Below are 18,151 nucleotides of genomic sequence, written 5' to 3' on the forward strand. Positions count from 1 at the left end.
GAGTTTTGTAAAAATGTCTATAGGGGTCCATCCTTTAAATTCACACTACTGTCATGTATCAGCAGATTTCAATCAAGACCAATATCCAGTTTGCTCTAAGCTTCTGGGATCCTCTGTGTCACAAACACAGTGCCTCCCAGATATGGCATCAGTTGGGGCTTTAACCTTTTTAGACTTTCTGATAGTAGAATCCCCTCCAGCATGCCTTCTTTATTATTGCTTCCTGTGGACTCTCACTAAGGATCCCCGAACTGCTCCCCTCCCCCGCTGCAGGAGGCCAGCACAGACCCTGTTCCGCCCGTTTGATGAATGTGTCTTGGCTAATTGTGTGCAAGATGGCAGGCCTTTAGCAAGTGTGACCAGTTTATTGTTCAGCCAATCACAGGCGCCTCAGTTAGCATGTGAAAAGGGGGTGTGTTGCCGGGGAGGGTGAGTGTTCTGGCGGCTGAGTCAAAGGAGGAGCGTTTTGGGGGGTCACAGAGCAACACCCACTTCTTTGAGGGGATGTTACTATGCTCTACTAAACCTGTAAACCTCTTACTCAAAGCACTTTTTTTCGCTTCCCTCTTTTTTCAAGGAGATCTTTTTTTCCCATGGTTCAAGCAAGGCAAGACACTGGCTACTCTACAGATGGAGCTCACGTTCCAGGGTTTTTAATATTTCACTTTTATATTTCTGTTAGAGAATGATCCTGCTGAGAGTCTGGGAGTCCGTGCTCGTCAGAACCCCTCACTGACACTTGGATATATTGCTCTGAAAGCTATCCCAGGAGAGAAGATTAAACAAAAAAAAGCCTACTTTTCAAAGCCTACCTCTCAATCTGCCCACATCAAAATAAGACAACTGGCCCTTTGAAGTGGGAGACACAAGAGTTCTCAGCCAGCTTGCTTAAAGCAGGGGGTGGGGCTGGGGGAGATAAGGAAAGAAGGAAGGAAAGAAGGAAGGGAGGAAGGAAGGAAGGAAGGAAGGCAGGGAGGGAGGAAGGAAGGAAGGAAGGAAGGAAGGAAGGAAGGAAGGAAGGGAGGGAGGAAAGAAAGAAAGAAAGACCAGTGTCTAAAATTATATACCTTTCTTCCCTCACCCAGATTTAATCAGGCACAGGAGTCTGAATTGCTGGCGAGAAAACTTACAGCCCTGCTCATCAGCGTCCCAAGAAACCAGGTAACTGGTCAGAGAAACCTGTCCAGCGGGGTCAGCACCAGGTGTTTTTTTTAAAACCTGTACAAACAGAAACTGTGTTGTTCATACATAGTCGAGACAAGACCTGGTAAGGGCAGCGTGGGCACAGATGGCCACTGGATGGTCCTCTAAGTTCTGAGCTCTCCAGCTCCCTCAAAGTTGTTGTGCAGCTGAATTCAAAGTTTGGGGACTCTTAGAGTGAAAAGGAGAGGAATGAAAATCTCATCAAGAATGGCTTTAACAGTTCTCCTCTGTGACATTCTACCGGCTCCCATCCCCTCTTCTGGTCCCTTAATCACTGGAGCTCAAGTCCCTGGAAGCAGCAGCAACAGCTCAGGGAAGGGGGTGGGTGGGAGGCGGCCTGAAGGAACTTCTTAATTCATATAAGGGGATGTTCCTGGAACACGAATGTGGGTGACTGTTTTAAAACATAGTCCTTGTAATTGAGTTATCAGTAGTACTGACCCCATGCCCAAGATATGCTGGACTTTGAAGATTTACAAGTAAAAGTTGAGACATCTTGGCTGTGACTAAGGTTACAATGCCCTTCCCTTCGTAAGCCTAGCCTGGCCCACAGCTATACACTGCCCAAGCCCGTGGAAGTGGGGCTCACAAGTGAGCACCCCCCCCATAAGGAGAGCCAGTGAAAGAGTGTGGATGAATGAATACAAACCCAACCTCTTAGAGATCCATGAATGTGCCGAATTCATCTATGCAGACCCAGCACGTTACACAGTGCCTGGCAGATAGTAGGTGCTCAGAAATTTTTGACTTATTTGAATTAAATTGAATCCTTACTAGAAAAACAATGCAAAGTATGAACCCTATTGATGTTGGGCCTGGAGAATTCTCTTCATAAATAAAAAATTGCATATTACTTTGAAATGACAGCAAAATAAAAAATGCAACATATTTCTCGATGTTTTATTGGAACCCAGTTATCTTATTTAGTACAGAATCTGGCAGGGAAGCATTTTGGACAAGTTTCTATCATTATTGTTCTCATCAAGGATCACTGTTTATTTCCTGAATCAACCTGAAACCCAAACATTTCAAGTTTGGGGAAACAGCATATGCTCACCATGGCAGCTTTGTATTGAGATCATTCAGATTCTTTTCTACAACCCATCTGTGACCCTAAACTTCTGCTTGCATCCATGTTAGGAAGCTGAGGGGTCCCATTTCACTCAGAGAGTGAAAGGGAAAAGGCGTTATTCCAATCCCTGCAGCGAGAGGGTGGCATTTTGCTCAAGTAGTAAACTCAAGCAAAATCATTAGAAATGATAAACTATTTGGAAATCCGAACATCATTTAGCAATGCATACAGGTCATTCACAAAGCAGCTGAAATGACTTTACAGTCGGTCTTTAGCTGGTGTAGGTTTTCCACAGTCCTGGTCAGTTCAAGGTGCCTGAACTGTATGTATAGCTGTTTGAGCAAAACTATTAGATGCTGGAGAAAAAAGTAAAAAAATTCCCATCCTCCTATGTCTTTTGTTTTCCTTTTTTTTTTTTTTTTTTTTTTTGCGGTACGCGGGCCTCTCACTGCTGTGGCCTCTCCTGTTGTGGAGCACAGGCTCCAGACACGCAGGCTCAGCGGCCATGGCTCACGGGCCCAGCCGCTCCACGGCATGTGGGATCTTCCCGGACCGGGGCACGAACCCGTGTCCCCGGCATCGGCAGGCAGACCCTCAACCACTGTGCCACCAGGGAAGCCCATGTTTTCCATTTTAATTGTCTTTGAAATCTCCTTACAATTTCTTACTCTCATAAAACGCTTCCAGGATAACTTCATACCAAAGTTAGTAATGAAAACAATTTGGGGAAATTCCATTTTTAGTTACGGGACAATGGAATAATATAGAGACTGGAAAATCAGACTTGGGCCACATTCTCCCTAATTTGTACATATCTATACCTCCCCTTTAATCCTTCCTGCAAGAGTCCAGCTCTGGTATGGCCATTACTTGCTTCTCAACCTCTGATATGGCCCTTCATCCTATAGCTCATTGCTTGCCTCCTCTCTTCTGTCTCAACATCCTTAAAGTGACAACTGGGTAATCTGACCTCTCTGGCATGTCCTTGGGACCACTTCTCAAAGACATCCCCCATGGCAACACTTCCACCCCCAGGAGCCAGTATTGGAGGACAAAATGTGTGACAGAAAATGACCAAGTGTTAGGTTTAGAGACAATGGATGAACTCTGATACAATCTAGAGACATGTTACCTGGCTTGTCCTAGGCCCATTGAGCCTCTACTTCCCCACTATTGTATTAGCTTTCTTTTTATACTTTATGAGATACAATAACCTAGCAAATAAACTCAATGATAGTCACTGGGCTCAAAAATGAGACCATCTTTTGAGTTGTCCTTTTAAGCCATTGGGTATTTGGAAATGGTTGTGGAATCCACAGTAACAGTCATTCCAGATTGTTATTCAGCTTGTTACTTGTGTTTTACAGAGTTGGAGAACTGATCTAACCTCAACTATTTCAATGATGTCCTCCTCGTAAAAAGATTAGTCAAGGAATATGAGTCTAAAGATCTGTCTAGGGCTTCCCTGGTGGCGCAGTGGTTGAGAGTCCGCCTGCCAATGGAGGGGACATGGGTTCGTGCCCTGGTCCGGGAGGATCCCACATGTCGCGGAGCGGCTAGGCCCGTGAGCCATGGCCACTGAGCCTGCGCGTCCGGAGCCTGTGCCCCGCAATGGGAGAGGGCACAACAGTGAGAGGCCCGCATACCGCAAAAAAAAAAAAAAAATCTGTCTAGGGCTATCTACACTGTTAACAATTAAAGAGGGACACCCTGTTTGTGTGGCCAGTGCTCTCACACTGTTAATTCTCAGAGCTTTTGGAAGCTCAAGCCAATATTACCTGGATTGTAGTTAGGTAGCTTGGAAACTCCAGGCCAGCTATCCTCTGTAGGGACTCCCAGCACCTATATAAAGCCAAAGAAAGACAAAGAAAGATGAGGGGGCGATAAGGTGGATGGAGCAGGTATGGAGACATGAAGGACACATCAGGGAGGAAGAAGGAAGAAATGAATGTATGTCACATTATGCCAGCTGATGTGTAAGAGAAAGAAACTTTAGTGTTTCCAACATTTGCAGTTTCGTGGGCAAAACTGCAGTGTATTTCTACGGTCCTATGTGTCAACATGACTGGGCTAAATGATGCCCAAGATAGCTGGTAAAACATTATGTCTGGGGTGTCTGTGAGGGTGTTTCTGGAAGAGATTAGTATTTGAATTGGTAGACTGAATAAAGAGATTAGCCCTCACCAATGTGGGAGGCATCATCCAATTGATAGAGGACCTGAATAGAACAAAAAGGTGGAGGAAGGGCAAATTTTCTCTTTCTTCTTGAGCTGGGACATTGTCTTCTCTTGCCGTTGGACATTGGAGCTCCTAGTTCTCTGGCCTTCAGATTCTGGGACTTAAACCAGTGGTCCCCTTAGACTGAATTATACCACCAGCTTTCCTGGTTCTCCAGCTTGCAAAGGACATATCTCAGCCTCCATGAAATCACATGAGCCAATTCCCATAATGAATCACAAGAGATACACACACACACACACACACACACACACACAAATACATACACACAAATACATACATATCTCCTATTGGTGCTGTTTCTCTGGAGAACTCTGACTAATACAGATCATATAACCTTGCTTAAAGTCATATTCTCATCCCAAAATATCTACAGACATACCTCGGAGATATTATGGGTTTGGTACTACAATAAAGCTAATATTGTAGTAAAGTGAGTCACACAAATTTTTGGTTTCCTGATGCATATAAAAGTCATGTTTACACTATACTATGGTCTATTAAGTGTGTAACAGAACAATGCACATACCTTAATTTAAAAAACCAATGTACATACCTTAATTTAAAAATGTTTCCTCACTAAAAGTTGCTAACCATCATCTGACAGTGCAGGGTTGCCACAAACCTTCAATGTGTTAAAAAAAAAAAAAAAAAAGCATTGTCTGCAAAGTGCTATAAAATGAAGCACAATAAAACGAGGTATGTCTGCTGTACTGCATGATCACCATACATTAGGATGCTGCATTGGGAGTTAGGAATATAAAAAGACAGGAGTGGTAAAGTGTCCCTTTGCCTTACATCAGATGACTGTATTTATATATATATGTCTCAACAGGAGACACTTGACAATTTAAATTATGCCTCAGCATGGGCATTCAGCTGTTCCCCGATGTGCTCAAATTAAAAAGGATTCAGATTACTGACCTTTAAGCAGTGGAATGTTGGCTAAAAATGATCCCAAACCTAACTCTAGTCTTTTCTACCAAATTCATCTTATCTGCTTGTTTTCTCTGTGGCCCAGCAGCTTGGAACATGGTATTTGGTTTTTAACTGGTGGATAGTGATATTAACACCATCACTTGAAAAAGAGCCCACTTGTACTTTGGATTACCAAACTGAAGCTTTAGTTTTTAATTACTATAAAAAGTCTTTGGGAGTATAAAGACAAACACTTCAGATTTTAGATGGTGCTGTTACTGTGAGTTCCCTTGTAGGCAAAATCTTACCGTTCTTTTAAGATAATCATAAAAGCCCAATGTCAGTTATATCTAGGAGCCAGAATAATATTGTTTTGTGAAATATTAATAAAACACTAGTAGTTTTCATACACCACTACAATATAACTCTTCTTAGAAGCATATCTCAGTACAAGTCTTTTTTTTTTTTTTTTTTTTTTTTTTTTTGCTGTACGCGGGCCTCTCACTGCTGTGGCCTCTCCCGTTGCGGAGCACAGGCTCCGGACACACAGGCTCCGTGGCCATGGCTCGCGGGCCCAGCCGCTCCGCGGCATGTGGGATCTTCCGGGATCGGGGCACGAACCCGTGTCCCCTGCATCAGCAGGCGGACTCTCAACCACTGCGCCACCAGGGAAGCCCTACAAGTCTTTATAGAAGCATCTCTCATAGAAAAAGCCTAGTGAATCCATTTGTAAAATGCTGGATACAGATGCTGGCCCAATTGTTATGGCAGGAAGTCAATTGCCCAACAATGACTGATAATAATCAATGAGGAATCCAGTAGGCTCTTAATATTTACCAGCTTGCTGACTAGGACTCTAGCCGAGAAGTACACGTTGTGGTGCCTGTTAAGCTTGTCCTCAAACAAAAGACACTGAAGCGCCATTTTCCCTCACATAATAAAAAAATTAAGCCACCCAGTAGAAGCTTCTTTCTTTGATCCATTCCCTAAACAAACTGAAAAGCCACTGAGAGGATTACAGGCTTTTCCTAGCAGCCACCCTGAGCTGGAGGAAACACTAAGAATCCTGGAATCCATTTTGAAAAACCAACTGGACTAATTCTTCTTTTGTGGGAGAGAGCCAGAGGATGGGAAGCTAATTCTTCTTTGTTAGCCTACCATGTTATGTATTTGCACAGATGTGCATGTAAACAAGTGGGTGGGATGATTCACACATACCCCTACATCTTCTGTTGCCTGGCAAAGCACAATGAAAGAAAGTAAAGATAATGAAGAGAAAGCGATAAAGGAAATAAATAACGACCATATCCATATTTTCACTAAGGTGAAAGTTACCAGAATTGTTGGTTACTTTGTATTATTGTGTAATTAAAGCCAACAAAATGGGTACCAACAATTTTGGAATATTGTGCTAAAAGCTTTAAGCCTGAGATTTTGAAAGTTCAAACAAAAATTCAATATCCTTTATTTGGAAATTTGATGCTCAGTTTTTATTTGAAAGTTATTGAATACATTTTCACTTGAGAAAATTACTCAATCTCCGCTTCACTGACTGGGAAACTGAAAACCAAAAATTGTTGATTTACTCCCTCCCTGAAGGCTCTTAAAAGGCAGCTAGTGAGTGCTGTGTTTGAAACCACAGTGGGCTGCAAGGGCTGTTTTCTGCCTTTTTTGGAATGGAAACTGAAGGCATTTTGATTAATGGCTTTAAAGTCTGCATCATTTATTTTATTCTGATTTTAGAACTACATCTGGTATTATTTGCTAAAAATACTTATTGAAAGAATTAGATTTCTAAAAAATTGATTAAAAATCGATGACAGCCATTCAGATGTAAACACACACACACATACACGGAGGCATTTCAGAAAGATGGTAAAATAAAAATTCAGGACTTATTATTATGTTTTTATTCCTAAGTGTGAGATCTCAGAATAAATGTAAAGAAAAGTTGTGATTAGAGGTTGGGAGATGTAGACTAGACCATTACTTTCAAAGAAGCAATTCCTACATCAAGTATCATAGAACCCGAAATAGACCACCTTTAGTAAAACACAACTCAGGAGCCATTTGTAATGTTTGAATTTCCAAGCTGCTTGGGATGTAGTAGTGTAAGAGATAACACACTGTTGAATGTGGTTCTCTCTTTGTCCTCAGAGCATGGAACTACAGATGTGGTAACAAAACTGTGGCCTCTACCTGCTTGGACAGAACCAGGGGGGAAAAGAGATGTAATGAATCTGACCTCTTGGTGCCCATAAAGGAGAACTAAGCAATATGGAACTATCTCCTGATAAGCACAGATTGAAAATCAACAATGAGCTATACAAGTCAATAAACCTGAGGAATAACCACGGGGCTTGTGGGGAGGGGACAATAAACAGAGAAGAATATTATGATTAAAAATGATAGAAGCTACAATATTCTCTTAACACTTTGTTCAAAGAGGTCACAAGTTCATGGAGTCAGAAAATCAAATATACTTTAAGATGCTAGAGACCCAGGGAGATAAATTATGAGACTTGCATTACCACCTAACCTGAAGTTAGGGCTGGGTTCAGAACTCATGTCTACTAACACCAAGCCAGTGTTATTTCTAATGTGTTTACTTGTTTTATATTTGTAATGAGTTGTCATAAATGTCAAAATAAAGTCCTTCTGATTTATTGCAGTGTGACAAGAATAATGGTAGACGTGAACATGGCTTCCTGGGTGGGACCTGTTGGACCCATTTGTTAAGACACATTTGTTTTGGCTGCATCACTCATGTTTTGGTACTTTATGTCCAGATACAAGTCCAAAATTTTCACTTACTGAATTACCTAAAACATCTTCAGATGGCCAGTGTCAGCCACCAAGACCAGTCCCAGAAACTTGAACCAATAGCTAGAGAGCCATCAGGTCCTGGGAAACGTCTAACTCATTCTTTCTGTCCCATGATTTCTAAGTGCTATGCTAAATGCAAAGAACTGTAAAATGATTGCTTTTAAGAACACGATCATTTAAAAATACGAAGTAATGTAAAAAAATCAGTTTATATATAACTCTTCAAATATCCTAATAGCTTACCTTAGCTCAGTATTATAATTTTTATTAACTATCTATATATACATACATCATTTTGCATCTATACATAGTTTATGTGTGTTTTACATATATTTACTTATATTCCACCCATCACCCCACCTAGACTGAACAACAGGTGAAAGCATAGATCATGCATTTTTCCTATTCTTTCCATTTTTCCATGCCTTGTAACATCTTATAAGACAATGAGTGTCCAATAAATATTGTGTCCTGATTTAATGGCTAGGAAAAACTTTTCAAATGTGTAAAAGATCACTGCAGGGTCTGGTCTAGGCAGTGCTAGCTAAGCTTCCTCTAATGTGGACAAGAAGTAATATTAAGTGGAAGAACAGAACAATTAGGTGAAATATTAGGAAATGCCTGTTAACGGTTTGGTCATTGAAACACCTCTATGAAAATAATTTCTATGAGAGAGAAAGCAAACATTTATCGAGCACTTATGGCACATGGGGCTTGTTATGCATTTGATCTTATGAAATTCTCACAGCAAGGTTAGAAAGTCATTATCACTAGCCCCATTTAACAAATGAGGAAACTGGAGTTCAGAGGGACTTACATAACTTGCACACGTCTGTCTCGCTAAAAAGTGGCTAGAATTCAAATGCTGGTCTTCGACTCTAAAGCCATTAATTACATTAGGCTGCCTCCAGTTTAGATGATGATATCATCCAGTGATACTTTTTGAAGGTAGCAGTTCTTGGTCTTGCAGGGTAGTTTTTTTTTTTTTTTTTTTTTTTTTTTGCTGTACGCGGGCCTCTCACTGTTGTGGCCTCTCCCGTTGCGGAGCACAGGCTCCGGACGCGCAGGCTCAGCGGCCATGGCTCACGGGCCCAGCCGCTCCGCGGCATGTGGGATCTTCCCGGACCGGGGCACAAACCTGCGTCCCCTGCATCGGCAGGCGGACTCTCAACCACTGCGCCACCAGGGAAGCCCCGCAGGGTAGTTTTGAGAGAAAAAAAACAAACAAAACTTTTGGCTTGAAAAATGTTTTTTTTTTTTTAGTTTGTGAATGCATCCCAATTTTTCCTATGTTCCTCCATAATATCCCCAATGTTTCCAAAAGAAAGCTTAATGGCAGTGATTAATCTCTATAAAATGTCTTAATTTCACAAAGGACATTTTACTTTATTTTGACATTCACAAAGCACAATGTTTTCTGGGTCATGAATCTGTAGCACTAGACTGGTTTGCACAGAATATCTTCCTAAAGGTGAGCCATTGACCCTCCAGACACTAGCAACTAACTCTTCCCTTTTCCTAAATGTTCCCTGAGGATTTTCCTCACCTTCATGTGTGCATTAAAGATAAACTCAGCTTTTTTTTAAAAAATAAATGAAGGACTCCACAGTGGAGACACAATTCAAAAATGAAACTTTTATACCATTCCTGGAAAGGCAAAATATTTGGGGCCACTGGATCAAAATCATAAAGAAGTTTGAGAAAAGACAAGTTTCCTCACCTGCACACAAAAATCCCACTCTGCAATAGTTCCCAAGATACCTGATTGGGAAGCTGTTAGCAAGTATGCTCTAGATGCCTGCTTGAAGCAAGCAAACTTGAAAGGGAGCAGAATCCAGGATACAAGCGATACCCTCCCCCCACCCCAGTTTAAAGCACTTGACACATGCTACAATGTGGATGGATCTTGAAAACATTACACTAAGTGAAATAAGCCAAACACAAAGGACAAATCCTGTTAAGATTCTACTTTTATGAAAACCTAGAATGGGCAAATTCATGGAGACAGAAGGTCGATGAGAGGTTACCAGGGGCTGGGGGCAGGGAAAATGGGGAGCTGGCTGAGTGGATACAGAGCTTCTGTTTGGGATGATGAAAAAGTTTTGGAAATGGATGGTGGTGATGGTTGCACGGCAATGTGAATGCATTTAATGCTATGAACTGTATCCTTAAAAATGGTTAGAATGGTAAATTTTATGCTATATATATTTAACCACAATTTAAAAATCATCTAAAAAAAGACAGCAATATATAAATGACTATAGTACATGGCATACAAGCTACCAGGGACATAAAAATGAAGTACATAATGGTGCAAATGAGGGAGGGATAAATAATGAATAAAGAAATGGAACCACACACACAAAAGCACCCTGTTACCTTAGGAATCTGGTTTTGGAGGAGCATGATACACAGCATACTTCTCTCACACTAACATGGGAAGCCTTTGTTTTTTCAGGGTTCTATGAAAATTCAGTGTCTTGTCTTCAGTTGACAAGGATCCAGGGCCAAATATATGGTAGACTTAGAGCTGGGGGTGGCAGGGCAGGGATGTGTTTAATTAGTAATGGCAGAAATTGCCCTGGGAGGTTGAGACAATAATCACCAGAAGCAAGTGGATTCATGGGCTGCCACGGGACAACGGGGGGGGGGGGGTCCTGACCACTCATTCCCAAGGTACTTATGCCCCTGGCAAATACCACAGTTTCCACAACCCTTAAAATATGGCTTACTCTCTCAAAGCAGGTGGACTGCTTCGTTTGTCTCTAAGGAAAATTTGGTTCAAAGTTTGTAATGCATATATTTTTTTCTTCCTAAGAGGAATTCTTCTCTTACCTCCCAGATCTTCTCCAGCTGTTCAAGGATGTTGGAAACCCCAGGAAACAAGGGTTGACCCTGGAACATTTCAATAAAGATGCAGCCTGCACCCCTAACAAAGAAATAAGAGTCAACCCAATGCTTTCAAGGAACCCATACATGCAAACCTGGACTACTAGCATTTCACCTCCCAAGAAATACTCTGAGGACAATTAGATCGGGGCCACATACTATGAAAAGTCTTGGCAGAAAAAGTCCCTATGTGAAACAAAAATAAAAACAGCATGCAGCTGTTTGTTAAAATGGAACGCAATGGGCATTTAGGAGCACAGTAGAGAAAGCAAACATTTGAGTTCATTCAAGCTCATTAACAATCTATGAGAGGAGGGGAAAGTACTGAATCTCCAAACTGAATACCCTCTTTCACTGAAACTAAGATGCTATCATTCTAAGAAGCATCAGTATTGTATGGACTTTTAAGAAACCAAAAAATAAACAAACAAACAAAAAACCCACAAGTTAAACTGTGATGATCAGAATATTTCTTTCATATTCATTGAAAGGGCTGTTACAAATTTAATTAGACAGATTATTTCACCATATAGCATACTTATACATGCAAAAAAAAATGGAATATTAAGTGGAAGAAATTGGTTTCGGTACTCATCAAACTTTTTTTTTTTCTTTTTTTTGTTTTTGCGGTACGTGGGCCTCTCACTGTTGTGGCCTCTCCTGTTGCGGAGCACAGGCTCCGGACCCGCAGGCCCAATGGCCACGGCTCACGGGCCCAGCCACTCCGCGGCATGTGGGATCTTCCTGGACCAGGGCTCGAACCCGTGTCCCCTGCATCGGCAGGCGGACTCTCAACCACTGTGCCACCAGGGAAGCCCTCATCAAACTTTTTGACATTCAGCATTTGACTCAGACTCTTTGATGTCTGTATTTATCCATGGTATCGTCCTTTGACGGTATCGTCAGGAGTTTGATGATACAGCATTTCTTAGAATAATCCATAAAACAACCAAGAGTCATTGGTGCTGGGGCTCCTAAGCTGACCTTGCAGTTACGTGTTAGCTCACTTTTGACTCCAGCTTAAAGAATGTTGCTAAACGTGTCTGATTCACGCCTTCTCCACAACCATTTTGTTCCTAGGGGTTAAAAAGAAAAAAAAAGAGAGGTCTCCTGTCTTCCAAGTTACTGGCACCCATTCTGCAAGTTTTGATGCTGCCGTGTTTGATGTCCACACATGTACAGTGGTAACTACAGTCATAACTGAAGCATGGCTGACGGCTACTGGAAGATGCTGCTGATTTTAAGACGCATCCTGATTTAACAGAGAATGTGCATCTTAAAATAGATGAAATAGGGAGAAATATAAATTTCCTTTCCTACTTAGTCAAACTGGAGGATACTTCCTCAGGAACAGTAAGAAGTAAGATCTGTTTTGCTAATAATGCACACTTTTACTCTTACAAATCTTTATTTATTTATTTATTTTTAGCTGTGTTGGGTCTTCGTTGCTGCACGCTGGCTTTCTCTAGTTGCGGAGAGCGGGGGCTACTCTTCGTTGCGGTGCACATGCTTTTCATTGCGGTGGCTTCTTTTGTTTCAGAGCACGGGCTCTAGGCATGGGGGCTTCAGTAGTTGTGGCACGTGAGCTCAGTAGTTGTGGCTTGTGGGCTCTAGAGCGCAGACTCAATAGTTGTGACGCACGAGCTTAGCTGCTCCGCGGCATGTGGGATCTTCCTGGACCAGGTCTCGAACCCCTGTCCCCTGCATTGGCAGGCAGATTCTTAACCACTGTGCCACCAGGGAAGTCCCAACTCTTACAAATCTTTTGAGAATGGTTCAGGTGACTGATTACAGAGATTATCCCCATGGTCTAATACTTCCCGAGTTTTGATGCCAAATCCCTTTCACCATAACACATAATCTTGCAAACTCCCTTAATCGTCTAGACGTTTTGCTGTGGCATGATAAAGAAGACAATTTCAGTAAAACTTTTTTTTTTTTTTTTTTGGGGCTGTGTTGGGTCTTCATTGCCGCATGGGCTTTCTCTAATTGAGGTGAGCGGGGGTTACTCTTCGTTGCGGTGCACGGGCTTCTCATTGAGGTGGCTTCTCTTGTTGCAGAGCACAGGCTCTAGGCGCGTGGGCTTCAGTAGTTGTGGCACGTGGACTCAGTAGTTGCAGCTCGCGGGCTCTAGAGTGCAGGCTCAGTGGTTGTGGCGCACGGGCTTAGTTGCTCCGCGGCATGTGGGATCTTCCCGGACCAGGGCTCGAACCCGTGTGCCCTGCATTGGCAGGTGGATTCTTAACCACTGGGCCACCAGGAAAGCCCTCAGTAAAACATTTTATTATAGATCATCATATTATTAAAGAGTTATTATGAAGTTCATTTTAAAATGGTCCTTAATATTATTCATACATATTTATTACATATGATAAATTTTTACTTTTTCCATCTGACTGTAGACACATGCTATTTAACTTACTTTGTGTAGGAGAAAGCAGATTTCTTGATAAACAAGTTTAAGAATAATTTTTATCTTGTGTCTCGTTTGGGGAGAGATTATATATTAAAAGAAAGACTGACATTTAACTGTATCTTATCACCTCAAAAGACACAAAAACTATTTTCATGACCTAATATTTGGTTTGCATGTAAAATAATCAATTAGCTTATTCTTAGAATTTTGTATACATATAAATAAGAGGTATCAGACTAAGTTTTGCAGGTAGTTTTTTGTTTTTTTTTCCTCAAACAACAGGTTGTCTTTATCCCTAGTTGTTAAAAAGCTAATTTAGATTAAATGGCCACCATATTTTCTTTTTACTGATTTTTCATGTACAAGAGACATCTTGATATGTGACACAAGAATTTTGGGAATTCCCTGGCGGTCCAGTGGTTAGGACTCGGCGCTTCCACTGGCGGGGCCCGGCTTCAATCCCTGGTGGGGGAACTAAGATCCCATAAGCCATGCAGCACGACCAAAAAAAAAGAAAAAAGAAAAGAATTTTGATCAGGCAAATATAGCTTAAGAATCTGGTGCACAGTATCTTGAGGTGAATTTTTAGAATTATTATCATTTTAAGACTGCTTACTAGCTTGTTTTTAAATATCCATGGCCTTTTTGCTTCTTGCCTTTAAAGCAACAGATATAAAAGGTAAAAATTAAACAATACATGGAGAATAATAAAAGTAATAGGAAACTGCCAAATGGTTAAAAAACATCCTGGTTGCTAGCAATGGTCAACAGTGAGATAAGCCAGCTGAAAAACTGAGGTGGTGAATAAAATCAAACTGTCTCCATCCACCTCCCCTCATGCCTTGTCTATGCATACTTGAAAGGTCTCAAATCATTTCATTTTGAAGGAAAACACACACACACACACACACACACATTTATGTATCTGTGTGTATAAAACACATGTAATTGTTTATTAACTGACACAAAATAGAAATGGAAATGTAACAGCTTTTGAAGACTTAAACCAACCCTCCATCCAGTACCCTAACACCTTCCAGAAACCCAGGGGCTCGCAAATCACCAGAAGGCCTGCGGGCATTTTAAACAAGGTTCAAACCATAGTCATTGCTAGGTAGTGGACCTGTAGTCCACTTTTCCCCCCTCCCCTCAAAAGGCTTTCATGGCTTAGAAAAAGCTTGTTGCCTTTTTATGTCCTTTCATACTGGTGGCTCTGGGGAGCCGAGAAGGAAGCCCTTTTCGTTACAGTTTCTTAGTGCCCTTTGCCTTCTGCACCACTAGAACAGTGTACACAGTGGTGTAAACATATTGGAGAAAGCTGGACTTTAAGGCCATTGTGCAAGTACTGCAGTCTAACACAAGATATTTGCACTAAGAAATAAAATGCTAATATTTGGTTGAAATTCCCATTTGTATTTGCATTTGTATGGTTGGTGCCATATAGGCATTCTCTTGAGTCTTTCTTTTTAAGCTTCACTTAGGGGCAGGTTAAAACCTTTCTCACCTAACAATCTGGAGTCTAAGGTTATATATATATATATATATAGTGTGTATGTGTGCACATGTGCAATGCACTTAGAACACTTACAAGACAAACAAAATTCCTAAATCAATTGTATTTCAGGACCTAGAATATCCGTATCATAAACATCAGTGCACTGGTAAGAAAATAAGGCTGTACACCTTAAGTTTGAAAAGGAAAGATATTTTTCAGGTAAGCACTGTTCTTTAAAAACTATATGATTCATCTTCCTGTTTTTTTCATTTATTCTTCAGAACTGTTTTTTTTCATTTGCTTTGTAAACAAGTATCGTGGCTTTCATATTTTTTATTTGCTTCTTAAACAAGTTGTGTGGCTATCATCTATTTTGCCCATCTCAGACTAGCCTTAAAGCAAACTTTTTTTTTTTTTTTTGCGTTACGCGGGCCTCTCACTGTTGTGGCCTCTCGCTGTTGTGGCCTCTCCCGTTGCGGAGCACAGGCTCCAGGCACGCAGGCTCAGCGGCCATGGCTCACGGACCCAGCCGCTCCGCGGCATGTGGGATCTTCCCGGACCGGGGCATGAACCCGCGTCCCCTGCATCGGCAGGCGGACTCTCAACCACTGCGCCACCAGGGAAGCCCAAAGCAAACATTTTAAATAATCTGGACATTCAGGTCTAGATAGGGAACCAGCTCCTATTTCCTTTTACTCCTCTGTTTTGTTCTTAAATCTTCATTCCTGTGGCTCTTCTTACCCTACATATCTTTAGGCTTCTCAGAGGATTTCTGCTCTGTGGAGATGCCCTTGGGGCAGCTCATGTAGATGAAGCAGAACTTCACATGCAGGAGAAAAAAAAACCTGGTGATATCAAAGAGTGAATCCTTCCAGAAGGGAGAGATGCAATGGGTCATTTTATTGCTCCAACTGTGGTTCTTCAGTCAAGTTAGACGAGACAGCTTACATATTTTCTGCTTTTTCTGGCTCTCTTCCTAGTCTTTTCTCTATTCTGAGCATGAACAAATTCTTCCATAAGAAAGAAAAAGATTCCTCAAATTCCTTAGGCAATCTCTGGAGAAATAAACCATCTCAGGAGTTTTAGGTTTGGGGAGGTGCAAGGAGTACATAAGAACATTGTTGGGAGAAGTGAATCAGTATTTCATTTTCCACTATTGACATTAATTCAGAACAGCATGATATATGGCAGTGACATGATATTTCCATTTGCTTTCCCTGGGCCACTCTTTATATTTGGAAGTTTTCAGCAAGAAATCTGACCATAAAGAATCTCTCAGGCAGTGACAACTTTCCATAGTCCTAAATCCAGCAGCTGCCTGTGGTTAGTTTTGAATAGAGGACTTGTCTACCAAAATAAATCCTTCTTTAAAACCCAGTTCACATGGTTCTGAAGAACCTAGGGGCAGGACAGGAATAAAGATGCAGACGTAGAGAATGGACTTGAGGACACGGGGAGGGGGAAGGGTAAACTGGGATGAAGTGAGAGAGTGGCATGGACATATATACACTACCTAATGTAAAATAGATAGCTAGTGGGAAGCAGCCACATAGCACAGGGAGATCAGCTCGGTGCTTTGTGACCACCTAGAGGGGTGGGATAGGGAGGGTGGGAGGGAGATGCAAGAGGGAGGAGATTTGGGGATATATGTATATGTATAGCTGCTTCACTTCGTTATAAAGCAGAAACTAACACACCATTGTAAAGAAATTATACTCCAATAAAGATGTTAAAAAAAAACAAAACCCAGTTTACTACAACATGGATGAACCTTGAAAACATTATGATAAGTGAAATAAGCCAGACATGGAAGGATAAATATCGTATGATTCCACTTATGTGAGGTTCTAGCGTAGTCAAATTCATAGAGGCAGGAAGTAGAATAGTCGCTGCTAGGGACTGAGGGGAGGGAGCAGCAGGGAGTGATTGTTTAATGGGTACAGGTATTCATTCTGGGATGATGAAAAGTTCTGGAGATGGATAGTGGTGATGGCTGCACTCGATGCCACTGAAATGTACATTTGAAAATAGTTGAGGGCTTCCCTGGTGGCACAGTGGTTGAGAGTCCGCCTGCTGATGCAGGGGACACGGGTTCGTGCCCAAGTCTGGAAAGTTCCCACATGCCGCGGAGCGGCTGGGCCGGTGAGCCATGGTCGCTGAGCCTGCGCGTCCGGAGCCTGTGCTCCGCAACGGGAGAGGCCACAACGGTGAGAGGCCCGCGTACCGCAAAAAAAAAAAAAAAAGAAAAGAAAATAGTTGAAATGGTAATTTTTATGTTATATATATTTTAACACAATACAAAAAAGTAAAAACAAAACCAAAAACAGTGTAATCATCCTAAAACACTGAGGTTTTCTCTTCACTGAAGTTGCTAATGGAATCTTTTAAGGTCTGAAAAAGTAGCAGAAAGAGAAGAAAAGATGTTGGGAGATTAGAGGATGGTGGTTGTAAGTGTTGGGAATAGCCAGTATGTCTTACTTGTATAGTTTCCATAATCTAACAGTTTGCTCTGGGCTTCCCACGGACTCTGCTGTTCCCCAGGGTTTACTGTGAATGAGAGGCTCTTGCACTACATGTCATAATTAGTTTCATTAAGACAAAGGCTCTAACGCTCACCCAATGTCATCGGCCTCCTACAAAGGCATTCAGTTTGTATCCTACAGGGTTGCATGCCTAGCAAGATAGGATTTTTTTCCCTTTTCTTCTGTTGTAATCTTTTCCCTGCCCATTTCCCTCTTATCACTCTGAAAAGAAAAAAAAATGGGGAAGAGGAATCCCAGGGTAAACACTCAATATCTAACAGTTACATAGAGAGTGAACAAATATAGTAAACAGTGGAAAATGCCTATTATTCTATTTCATTACTTTTTGAGTTTTACTGGACAAACAACAATAATGAAACCAATAAGAGTAATGACAATAACTCCAACTTACAACTGTACTTTTATTCTGTAAGTGTCACCATTATTCATCAATGGAATAACATACGCTTTTGTATATGTAGTAAAAAGTAAGGGATACATAGTTTAAAAGAGATTTAAAGAATTGGTGCATGAGCTGAAGAAATTATCCAAATGCAGCACAGAAAGTCAAG

At 41.5% G+C, this 18,151-nt stretch overlaps 1 protein-coding gene across 4 annotated transcripts in view; it reads right to left on the reverse strand.

Annotated features, from left to right (window-relative positions):
* Positions 1-18,151, reverse strand: part of CDK15 (cyclin dependent kinase 15) — a gene marked incomplete at both ends in the record, with an annotated part of 86,375 nt that overhangs the window by 26,979 nt on the left and 41,245 nt on the right. For all 4 annotated transcript variants that reach the window (XM_082630827.1, XM_082630826.1, XM_082630825.1 and 1 more), the window contains 2 exons: positions 4,054-4,117; positions 11,093-11,186. In XM_082630827.1, the coding sequence (XP_082486953.1) occupies positions 4,054-4,117; positions 11,093-11,186 (158 nt within the window). The remainder of the gene's footprint in view (positions 1-4,053; positions 4,118-11,092; positions 11,187-18,151) is intronic.

The sequence above is a fragment of the Mesoplodon mirus genome, assembly GCF_964341445.2.
Source record: "Mesoplodon mirus genome assembly, chromosome: 8".
Lineage (NCBI taxonomy): Eukaryota > Metazoa > Chordata > Mammalia > Artiodactyla > Ziphiidae > Mesoplodon > Mesoplodon mirus.